The sequence below is a fragment of the Carcharodon carcharias genome, chromosome 15 (assembly GCF_017639515.1).
Source record: "Carcharodon carcharias isolate sCarCar2 chromosome 15, sCarCar2.pri, whole genome shotgun sequence".
In the NCBI taxonomy this organism is placed as follows: Eukaryota; Metazoa; Chordata; class Chondrichthyes; order Lamniformes; family Lamnidae; genus Carcharodon; species Carcharodon carcharias.
In genome coordinates, this window is record NC_054481.1 from 24,551,321 (window position 1) to 24,564,010 (window position 12,690).

A 12,690-nucleotide genomic window follows, 5' to 3' on the forward strand; every position below is an offset into this window, starting at 1 on the left:
GGAATCTAGACACATACATGAGAGAAAAGGGAATAGAAAGACATGCAGCAAGGCTGAGCTATTGCTCAGTGGAAGCATTCTTAGGGTGTGGAAAATCCTGCCCCAGGCCTGAGCATCCAGTCCAGGTTTACACTCTAATGCAGTACTGAGGGAGTGCTGCACTATTGGCGCTGCAGACTTTTGGATGAGACATTAAGTTGGGACCCTGAACTGCCCTTTCAGATGGAAGTAACAGATCCAATGGCACAATTTTGAAGAGTAGATAAGTTATATTGTCCTGGCCAATATTTATCCCTCAACCAACATCACAAAACCAGATGATCTGATCATTATCACATTGCTGCTTGTGGGAGCTTGCTGTGTGTAAATTGGCTGCAGCATTTCTGACATTACAACTGTGACTAAACTTCATAAGTACTTCATTGGCTGTGAAGCAGCTTGTGCCATTCTATGGCTGTGCACGGTGATTTATAAATGTAAGTTTATTTTAGATTAGGGTCTCACGTGGATTATAAACACCAGCACAAACTAGTGTACCAGTAATTCGACGTAATTCAACATAATTATGGAGGCATTAGGTGAGATCTCAATGGTCAAAGAGTAGCTCCCAGAACTCGACAGATCATGCCTTCCACAAGCCAAGGGAATGTCAGAATCGACTAATGGCTAAATGCAGGTCAAACCGATAGGCTCCAGAAACTTTTGAGTATCATCTAAACGGCATTTCTACTTCGACTTGTACAAGCGCCAGTGACACATCTCCAAAAGCAGACCCCAATCGAGCCCGGAAATGTGGAGTGCGTGGAATATTTCCCTTCAGGAGGTGCAGGAAATGACTGGGACTGGATTAAAAATTAATTTATAATCAATCGGGGGTTTGGTGCTGATGATGTAATGCGTGTCTGTGGGTTGTTAGCCAGCGGGTTCCACTGCCAAGATCCAAATACACCGCACAAACACTGAGCAATACCCCAATTCGCATAGGAAAAGGGGAAATTAATATATAGCACCTAGGCACTGCCGCAGATGTCTCAATGAACAATGCTGATGCCTTTTCACACTTTTTTTTAGGGAGCTCTCTTCTTTGAGAATGACCCTTTCCCTAACACCCAAGTCTCCTTTCTGCTTTTAGTTTTAGGTGTGGGAGTGTTTGGCCAGTTAGAAACCTCTCCATTTCTCACACCACCATTGTGCCATCTTTAACCTTAGATTCTGCTGTCTAACTGGCCGTTTAACAGTCCCGTGAAGCGCCTTGGGGACGCTGCACCAGGTTAAAGGCGCTATATAAAGGGAGCTTGTTGCTTGTACCCTGGTCAGTTTGAGCAGCCCATCACTGCATTCTGCCCTATTAACGGAGGAAAGCTGGTGTCGGTAAGCTGGCAATAGACAAGTCCCTGCTGTCAGTGCCTGCTCCCTCCCGAGCTGGATTTCCACACTGCGCCTGTTAACAGCGAAGTACCCCTCACCCCTCCTGGGCATTGCCCACCCCGAGATTTCAAACAGAGGCAGTTTTGCCCCAGTAGCAACCGCAACTCTCACATCTGAAAGCGGACGGCTCCACATCGACTGCAAAGTGCGTTTCTGATGATTTGTGAATGAGCAGAGAGCCAGCGAAAGCAGTCCCCTGCTTTCCGGAGACCTCTACATTTCCCTGGAAATGAGAGGATTCGGTTGAACCGCATTCTAACAGGGGGATCTGAAATGTAATAAGTAAAGCTGCAGTTCACTGCACTTCCACATTTCAAAGGTAATTTTAGTTAAGATGCCTAAAGCTGATAAAAGGATTTCTCATTCCAAACACCCCGTGTCACAACTTTATTTAGTCTCTCAATATATAAATCTTGCTTCTTACTCATAGCCCATAGAGCGTTTTAATTAACCACTTTCCTTTAGTTTTAATGCTATTTAATGCTGCGTTTTTTTTAAAATGCCGGATTAATTTATGTAAAATTCCTCATGAATGCCATTTCATCAACAACTTTTCTTAATGGAAACCTGATGATCCAGAACGGGTGGCGGCCCTAAACATTCGCTTGCGGGGGGGGGGCGGGGGACGCGCTACTAGTGTTAATATCAGTGATCGATCAAAATATTTGCAAAGAAAGGCAAACACAGTCTTTAATTTTAATTACATTGAGAATATCATTGTACTGGGGATGAGCTCATGAGTCTCCGCATATTTAAATAAGGTCACCCCTCAACTCAGACCCTGAGCGTCGCTCTCATTAAATGGCAGTCATGTTAAACGTCTCCAACTGATGGAGCTGAAGGTAAATAAAGGTTACTTTGAAAAATGTCCACAAAAAGCCCTCACACAACAACAACAACAACCCGATGATTGAGTGCTCCATTGTAAAAGGCGCTACAATCTGATGTAACCTGTACATATAAAATGGGTTTATTAGCCAAAAGACTAGGTAATATTCCCTTGGTTGCTGCTTGGGACGGTTCATGCTGACTAGACTGTGCTCTGTAGCCTCATGACTATTTGATTTGATGTTTACCAGTGATAACGATCAAAACAGAGCCAGACATATATCTACCGGGCTTTGAAATTACCTTTAGCTAACTTTGCCTAGAATGCCACTTTCAATGTGTTGACTTTGTCCATGAGCGGTGCAGGGAGGACGCGCTCCACTGGTGAGGGTGACCCGGTGTTGTCTGTCACTTCAATAAAAGATTGAAACCCGGTTCCCGGTTAGGCTGTCTTTAGTGCTCATCTTTTATTCCCTTCATACATCGGTGCTTCTCATCACAAAGTGGGATGCTGTAAATGTGAAGGGGCACATCCTTTCCCCTCTGCACCCCCCCCACCCCCCACCCCTCCCCCCCCCCCCCCCCCCCCCCCCCCCCTTAACTCAATACTCTCAAGCCGATGAAACAGAAGGTGGTTTACAAACTCATCACCATCACAAAAATCAGGCAGCACTCGCTGCTGAGCGGGGCGGGGAATGTCCATTGTGGAGTTGGCCTTCTGCGTGCTTTTTTAAACCAGGCCCTGGGTCAGAGATTGGAATTTTAAGGCTCGCTGGAGTCAGAAAGGGGTTTGAAGTCCCCGGCCGAACAGAGGAACAGATTTACACATAATGGTTCACAGTACAACTGATGCTGGACATCGAAGGGTTCATGTACGTCTTGACTTGGGGTGGTTTCTCTTCAGAGCCGGGCAGACATGTACTGATTAGTAAAAATGGGTTCACTTTGTCCAGAATTGTAGGGGGACTTGTTGGTGATCCAGGAGCAGCAGTCTGTTACTTTGTGAGTTGTGCTGGGGTCGAAGCCCAGGTGAGGGGTCCGGGGCGGACAGAATGTAATCGATGCTGAATTTGATTTCTGACTCGGCTTTGTGTAGAGGGCTGGTGTCCTGCGGCCGTCCGCTGGGACTTTCGTTCCCAAAGAATATTTCGGACGGCAGCTGCCCAGTCTTGGGACCAGCCGCCCTCTCGCCATGGTAGGAGGCATTTTGTAACAGATTGTCCACTGCTCCCGACTCAGGGGACTGGGGCTCTTCGTTTCTGTTGGAGTGATACTTCGGGAGCCGTTTCACACTCCGCCTCCTCCTCCTTCGCCGATAATTCCCGTTTTCAAACAGGTCCAACATCGACTCGCAACCTGAAGCGAAGGTCCAGAAGTTACCTTTGCCCCTCTCGTTGCCTCCTGACCTTGGAACCTGGGTTCATTGAAATGCAAGGAAAGTTTCATTATCCAACAGAAATGAGCAGCCTGGAGTCTCTTTATGAAGAATTTAGTTTAAACTGAGGGTAAGGTTTATCCAGCCCAGATTCTGCAGCATGAATCAAAGTCAGGAGCAATACATCTGACTGTACAAAACCCACTCACTGAAAGAATGACCCGATTTGGGAACGAAGTTGGATTCAAAAGGGAATCCTGGACTGTTGAAGTGTGGGTTTGGGAGATTCAGAATTCCGGGTTAAAGCGAAACATTCCAGGATTGGCAATAATCTCACCATCATGCATTGGGACAAATCGGGACAGGTTTACAAGAGAACTCGAAAAGTCATGTCGCTGAAATTGAAAATGGGAACCAAGTCAGATCTGGTTCAGCTGCCAGTCCGGTAAACCCCATCGGTTCCAACTCCTTCCCCAATATCCCCAGCACTCAAATAACTTTTAGAACCACTTTCTCGACGCGAGACAACAAGGGAGAGCTCACCTTGACAAAGCAGCTGTTCAGGGAGAGGTTATGCCGGATGGAGTTCTGCCAGGCTCTCTGGTTCGCTCTGTAGTAAGGGAATTTGGTGATGATAAAGTCATAGATGCCGGACAGGGTGACTCTGTTTCCTGGGCTCTGTTGGATAGCCATTGCAATTAGAGCGATGTAACTGGAAAGACAACACATAAAGCGGGCAATTCCTTCGAATGAACTTTTCTCTAATATTTGCCAGCCACCCCCACCCCACACCCCATCCATCTCTCTCAATGCAGCCAGGCTCATTACTTCTAAACACAAATGCTTTACCTGTAGGCAGGTCTAGACATCTTCTTCTCTTCGTCAGAACTACAAGGCGGGTAGTCATCCCCATCGTAATTAAAGCAGTTGTAAGGATATTGCGAGTTATCAAACATTGCCAAACTATGGGAGCTCCTTAACAAACGGAGCAAAGATAATGGCCAAAGTGACACACACACACACACACACACACTCCGGGATGGTAGAAACGACTCCTCCCAGGAACTGGTTCTCTAGCGGTTCCTATGCTGATCAATGGGAAAATGGGTTTTAATCGCTCCGAGGTATTCAGACAGAGGTCTATGGGGAGACTCCTTCACTATCTGCTAGTTAATCTGACTATAAGACTGGTAATAACTGATTAAATTGGTTAATTCTAGCGTGAACCTTTGAACTCAGTGTGTTCAACCAGTAACGGGGCTCCGTGTGGGTGGTCTAAAGTGATACCATAATATCTCCACAACACAAAACAAGAACTAACTGCGCCTGATATTAGAATGCAACGTGGTAATTTAGTTGTTTTTTTTTGTGTGTGTCTTTTTGAAAAGCAAAGACTCCGCTCATTTAGCAAATGTGTATTTACACCCAAATGCTGTCCTCCTTGCAGCAGTCAGCCCCAGCCAGTACTACGAGCGGGCCCTGATGCAATCTGCAGTGCAAGATAATAGACATAAATTGTATTTCCGTGACTAAACCAGGGTCTTGCGTTCAAAGCCGCGGAACAGAGAATTTCAGTGATTCCTGACAAATAGGGAAACTTAAAAGGGAAACAGCCGGAGGGCAACATTGCTGCTTGTGTGGGCTTTGATCTATATGAAGAATTAAACTAAACGCCGGTAGATAAGTGTAAGCGGGTAAATACTGCTGCTTCTGCTGTTTTGGCAATATCCAGAAAAAAAGTCTTTTAGCTTGTGCACACTCCGAACTGCAGGAACGGTATCATAGAAATGAAGCCATTCGGCCCATCGTGTTTCTGCTGACCCTTTGCAAGTTTTATTCAGTCCCACCTCCACCAACACCGCCTCCCCACCCCCCCCCCCCCTCACCTTTCCCTTTGGCTCTGCAATAACTCTCCCCTTTTAAATCATTTGTTCAATTCCCTTTGGAAAGTTATTGTTGAATCTATTTCCAAAGTCCTTTCAGGGCATCGTATCCAAGATTCCAGTTTAATTAAAAAAAAAATCCCGTCCCCTGGTTTTTGAAGTTGGTGTGCTCTTGATAAGGACTTATCGGTCGGTGGAAGCAGTTTCTACATATATACACCATACCGAAACTCTTGGAAACTGAGACTTTGCGAAGACTCAAAACTACCCTCTCGGTAATTCTACATTTTACGGATGTGAAGCTGAATTTCGATATGTTTTTTTTAAAATCTAGCACTGCCAGATTAAGTGCCGATTGAAGGTGAAGCCAGTTAACAAAACAAAATCTCCGCGGATGTTAGTTGGCGGCTGTGTGTGTGCGTGAGGTTGGGTCTTGGTTGACTGGGTATCTACTGGCCGTTTGCTGGGGCATCAATAATGCAGAGAGCGGGAAACTGACATTATCTGGACGAACGAATGGTCGGGGTGGGGGCGTGTGGTTGGGGCGGGGGGGGGCGAATAAAACGGTTTCACAGTGATCTCCTGAGTTTCGGGGAGGACGGGGAGGAGGAGGAGGAGGGGAAGTTTACGATATAGATCAAGAAGCTGTGGATAATACACACATATATATACACACACAAACATATGCCATTGCCGTCCGAACACTTTCAAAGTCAACGAGAGCGAAGTGCATTATTCCAGTTTTCGAAAGGTGCTTCAGTCCAGGCACAGTTTATGATGGTTTGCGGTGTTAATATGTCTGTCTTAGAGCCAATGAACAAGTTGGATAAGGGGTTGAGATATGAACCAAGTTCAATTTTATATCATGAAAGCGGCAGGGCGCGGACAATGTTCAAAACACAAGCACAACGAACTTTGCAAATATCCTAAACTAAGATAAAAGCAAAATGCTGCGGGTGCTGGAAAACTGAAACAAAAACAGAAAAATGCTGGAAAAACGTAGCGGGTCTAACAGCATCTGTGGAGAGAAAAAAAAACAAGAGTTAACATTTCCAGTCCGTTTGGCTCTGAAGGGGAGTCATACGGACTCGAAACGTTAACTCTGGTTTCTCTCTCCACTGATGCTGTTAGACCTGCTGAGCTTTGCCAGCATTTTCTGCTTTTTGTCCTAAAACTAAGAGATCGGGACAGTAAAGAGCAACGTGGTTTGGAAATCATGGGCCGAGAGAAGCAGCAACAGATGTTATTAAAATTTTTATTCTGGATTTATTCCCTGTATCAATGCCTCTGCCCTGGTTTCATTATTTCCAGCTCAAATGTTTTAGGTAAAGGGCAGATCAAAAGCACTGATCAGCCTTTAGTTATATCTTTAATTATCCAGGAATCATTGTGGCTGCAACGCTCGTAAATTACAAAAAAGCAAGTTTGTGTGATTCTATTTTATTTAAGCTCCACTAACGCTTCAAGCCAGACAGCCTATCGAGGGCAGCTCGCCGAGTTGACATGAAAGCTATTTGCCTGCTTTAATCTTTGGTTTAATTTCCTTTCACTAATACCCACTGCAGAGGCACAAATTAGCTCAGATATTTGGAGGGCTAAAGTTTTCTTTGAGTAATAACTCGGAACCCCAGCCCTGCGAGAAGCTGCTGTGTAAAATCTGACAGCTTCCCATGAATGTGCAGCAAGGGTTCAGGGTTTGCGTCGATTCCCTCCCATCAGGCCAACTGTTGGTTGAGTGTTAACACTGACCACCTGCTTGCCTCAGTCATTGTCCTTCAATCCGATTGGTTGCCATATTCACATATGGGTCCGCCACCTCCGGTACAGGGCATCTCGGAGTTTTGACCCTCCGCTCACAGCCTGGCAGTGTAAAATTAATCAAGATGTCTCTGGACAAGAATAGGAACAGGAGGAGGCCATTTAAACCCTGAGGTCTGCCCCGCAATCCACCAAGGCGATGGTTGATCTGTGACCAACTCCGTTCAGAAGTCTCTGAAGGAGTGATCGGGACTCGAAACGTTAACTCTGTTTCTCCATCTCCACAGACGCTGCCAGACCTGCTGAGCTTTTCCAGCGTTTTCTGTTTTTGTTCCACCTTTCCCCATTTCCCCTAATATATGTGTTTAACAAAAACCTATCAATCTCAGATTGAAAATGAGTAGTTGATCGAGCATCGATTACCACTTGTGGAAGAAATTGGAAAACGTTCTACCCCTCTTTGCCAGTAGACGTTGTTTCATCATTTCACCCCTCAAAGGTCCAGCTCTAAATTTTAGGCTACGTTCCCTGGTCATAGACTCCCTGACCAGGGGAACACATTTCTCTCAGTGTACTCCGTCAGTTCCCCTTATTAGCTTGAAAACTGCAATCAAACTATCTCTTAACCTCCTAAATTCCCAGCAATGCAACCTTAGTGTATGTAATCTCTCCTTGTAATTTAACTTCTGTAGTTCTGGTATCTGGTATCCTGATAAATCTGTGCTGCACTCCCTCCGAGGCCAATATATCCTTCCAAATGTGTGATGCCCAGTGCTGCTCACAGTGCTCCGGGTCTGGAACTCACTGCCTGAAATGGTGGTAGAGGCAGGGACACCCAACTCATTTATATAAGTGACTTGGATGAAGGGACCGAAGAAATGATGGCCAAATTTGCTGACAACATAAAGATAGATAGGAAAGTAAATTGTAAACAGGATGTAAGGACCCTACAAAGTGACAGAGGTAGGTTAAATGAATGGGCAAAGATCTGGCAAATGGATTTTAATGTGCACAAATGTGAAATTGTCCATTTTGGCAGGAAGAATAAAAAAGAAGCTTATTATCTAAATGGTGAGAGATTGCAGAGCTCTGAGATTCAGAGGGATCTGGGTGTCCTTGTGCATGAATCACAAAAGGTTAGTATGCAGGTGTAGCAAGTAATTAGGAAAGCTAATATAATGTTATCATTTTATGTGAGTGGAATTGATGACAAAAGTAAGGATGTTTGGTTGTACAGGGCATTGGTGAGACCACATCTGGAGTATTGTGTACAGTACTGGTCCCCTTATTTAAAGAAAGATGTAAATGCATTAGAAGCAGTTCAGAGAAGGTTCACTGGACTAATACCTGGAATGGACAGGTTGTCTTATGAGAAAAGGATAGACAGGTTAGGCTTGTATCCACTGGAATTTAGAAGGGCAAGAGGTGACTTAATTGAAATCTTTAAGATCCTGAGAGGTCTTGATAGGGTGGATGTGGAGAGGATGTTTCCTCATAGGAGAATCTGGAACGAGGGGTCGCTATTTAAAAATAAGGGGTTGCTCATTTAAGACAGAGGTGAGGATTGTGAGTCTTTGGAACTCTCTTCCTCAAAAGGCAGTGGAAGCAGAGTATTTGAATATTTTTAAGGCACCGCTAGATAGATTCTTGATTAACAAGGGAGTAAAAGATATCAGAGATAGGCAGGAATGTGGGGTTGAGGTTACAATCAGATCAGGCATGACCTTATTGAATGGTGGAACTAGGTTGAGGGGCCGAGTGGCCTACTCCTGCTCCCACTTCGTATGTTCATATGTAGATGTCTGGATGTGCATCACAAGTACCGTAACCTGCAGGGCTACGGACCAAATGCTGAAAAGTGGGATTAGGTTGGGTGGCTCATTTTTCAGCTAGCACAGACACGAAGGGCCAAGTGGCCTCTTTCTGTGCTATAAACTTTCTATTATTCTAACCAGGGTTTTGTATAGCTTTAGCGTGGTTTCTACCCGCTGTATTCTATTCCTCTATATATACAGCCCAACATCCCTTTAGCCTTTTTGATTACCTTATGTACCTCTTCATGACATTTCAATGATCTATGTACCTGAACCACAAAATAACTATGGACTTTCCACTGTACTTAACTTTTCACCATTTAGAAAGTGGATGATCACACAGTTGCTTTCACTGAAATCCACTTATCACAGTTTTTCCTGTCCCAAGTAATCTTAATCTCTGTAATTTTATGTTTTCATCTGCATTGCTTACAATGTCACCTATCATTGGCAAATTTGGATATGACATCATCCATCTCATTATCCAAAATTGTTAATAAATGCGGTGAATAATTTGAAGTCTCAACATAGATTCTTGTGGGATACCATTAGTCACATTTTTCAAATTAGATTACCTGCCCATTATCCCTACTCTTTTTCCTGTCATTCACTCATTTCCTAGCCAGGTCAATAATTTGCTCTCAATTCCATCAGCTTCAAATTTAGCTAACAGTCTCTTATGAGAGGCTTTATCAAATGTCGTCTGAAAGTCCATATAAATAACATCCATAGACATTACTCTGTCCACTACCTTCAAAAAATTGAACCAGGTTTGTCATGCATGACCCTTACAAATCCATGCTGGTTTTCTCTGATCAGCTGAAGTTTTTCAAGGTATTCAGTCACTTGATCCTTAACTTTAGACACCAGGAATTTCCTGGCAACAGATGTTAGGTTAACTGATCTGTAATTCCCTGTTTTCCATCTCTCACTTTGCTTGAATGACAGACTGACCTGTGGAATTGTTCAATCTAAAGGAATGGTTCCTGGATTGAGAGAACTTTCAAAGGTTATAGTTAGGACATCCCTGGAATGGAAATGATTTGCCATTATTTTCTTTATTACTGTTAATTAATTTATGATAATTTTGGTGAGTCCATGTCCCTGATACAATATTGATTTTATTAGGATATCCAGACAGGATATGCTGACCTCTTCATCTACTCTCATTACTAATGCAAAGTAATTATTCATCATGTCTACCAATTTTTATTTTCATTGACAATATCACTGTTACCAGTTTTCAAGAGGCCCATAGCGTTCCTGACTATTCTTTCTTCTTATTTATTAGTAAATATTATTTCTGTTGATAATGATACTGCTTGCATGTTTCTTTTCAAATTTTGTTTTCCGAGCTCTTAAAGTTCTCCCGTTTACTGGATCAGTTTTTTTTCATTTTGTATCACTTTTCTTTTAGTTTTATGTTCCCACTCACTCTTTTAGTCATTCATGCCTTTTTTTTTTGGTAAGTAAATCTCTTGCCTTTTAGGATATAAATTGCTTTTATATCATGTTCAATTATTTTTTACAACTCTCCCATCTTTCATTTTATCCACTGACAGATTTGACCGGTTTACTCTGGATAGTGTCTGGTTCATTCCATTGAAGTCAGCCTTACCTAAATCTAGAATTTTAGTAACTGTCTTTTTCTCCTTTACAAACACAGCTTATAATTAACACTTGGACATATTATGGAAACTCTTGGATAAATGTTCTTGCAGCATTAGACTGTTAACTAAATCTGCCTCGTTGCTCATTACTAAATCAAATATAGCAAGTCCACTTGTTATTTCTAGGACATATTTTTTGCAGCAAACTGTGCTGGACGCCCTCAATAAAGTCACTACCTTTCTGACATGTGTTAGTCTGTTTATCTCAATCTATATGATGGTCAACATTCCTCATTAAAATCACTTGGTCTTTGACACATGCTTGTCTAATTTATACGTTCTGCTATTTTACAGCTGTTATTGGGGGTTGGGGGGCTACTACTTCAGCCTTAAATCCTTTTCTTTTTCTTAATTTCTACCCATGAAGTCTCCATTGTCTGCTTGCCTCAGCTGTCATTGATGTACTTAATTGCTAAGGCTAAGCTTATCAGTTTCCCTAACTTTCCGGTAGACCTTATATCCATGCTTTATTTAGTTCCCAGTCTTGGCTGTCTTATGGCCACATCTCAGCATTGATTACCATATGATATCTCCTAAGTTGAACTTGTGCCTGAAATTCATTCAATTTGTGTATAAAGAATGTTTATTTTGGTCACACACCCTAAACTGTTCTTCTGCTCCTAGGTTTTCTCCCCCCACATTTCTTAGTTCTCTCCTGCGTTCATTACTTTCCATCTTTTAGTTTTCCCTTAATCTGTGGTTACCTGAAGCACAATACGCTATTCCCTTCTCTCCTGTTTTATGTAAGTGTAATGAACCACAGACACTGTTTGTTCACCATTGACCACGAGATCCAGACCATACAAAATTTGGTGCACAGCATGCACTTCCTGTTATGGAGTCATTTACTTCCTGTGATGGCACACCTTTCTCATCAGACATGTTCTTTGCCCCAAAATAAAACAGCAGAAAATGTATGAATCATAGTAAGAAAAGCAGCTAGAGGATGAGAACACCTCTCTGCACTTCTGCTGACTCTGCCATACCTCCCCCATCCTGGGAGTGCCTCAGACCCTGAGATACCCCTCAAAGTACCTCTGAACCTTGAGAGCTAATTCCAATACTGCCAGACCAATCAATTTCCCTATATTATCAATATGATACTAATATGCAACACAAGCTGGGCATAACTATCCTAAACTTAATAACCAATTAAAAACTTACATGTGTATGTGAAGAGATGTCCCAAAGGCCCTTCAGAAACAGGCATAAGAAAACGGTACAAATTTAGGAGGGGTGTCCAAAAACTTGATTGAAGAGGTGGATTTTGTGAAGGTTTTTAAGTGTGACGCAAAAGAGAGAGAGGCAGAAAGAGAATTTCACAGAATAGGATTGAGATGGTTGAAGACTACCATTACTGATGGAATGAATGGTCTCACAATGAGCAGTGCCACAGGACCTCAGCTAAAGCAAATGCAGCCCTCTGATATTTACATGTGCAGACTGATGCTAATGATACACCTCAAACAATTGTCAGGTAGGAATGCAGCAGAATGCAGCTGTTCAGCAGAAACACATTTCAACTCATTCCTTACTGGAGAAATGCTATTTAGAAAAAAATACCTTTACAAATTACTACTGACGAATACTCTTTTGGGTTCTGAATTAATATTACTGTTTCTGTAATTATCTGTTAATTGTATTTTCCTGAAATGTGTGGTTTACATATTTGGAGTTGAAGGCAAGGTATTTTGACTTGAATGATTACGTACGATATACATCAAGAAAATTATTAGCTCGACTGAAATTATGCTAAAGCTCCTATGACGCCTCTGGGGATGTTTTATTATGTTTAAAGCACTATATAAATGTAAGCTGCTATGATGCCAAATAATTGGGGAACTTGAATTCTTTCAAACAAAATCCTATCTGTCAATGTATTATACATCCATCATTTCTGTAAAGTTTCATTATTTATTTTGTTGAATTCAGCA

General features: G+C 42.7%; 1 protein-coding gene across 1 annotated transcript; it reads right to left on the bottom strand.

Moving 5' to 3' along the window:
• Window positions 1–2,873: 2,873 nt before the first annotated feature.
• Window positions 2,874–4,587, bottom strand: foxl3 (forkhead box L3). The gene is made up of 4 exons (XM_041207458.1): window positions 4,481–4,587; window positions 4,175–4,343; window positions 3,471–3,670; window positions 2,874–3,383 (listed from the first exon to the last, which is right to left on the bottom strand). Exons 1-4 carry the CDS (start codon window positions 4,585–4,587, stop codon window positions 3,197–3,199), a joined length of 663 nt encoding a protein of 220 aa, XP_041063392.1. The 3' UTR covers window positions 2,874–3,196.
• Between the last annotated feature and the right edge of the window lie 8,103 nt (window positions 4,588–12,690).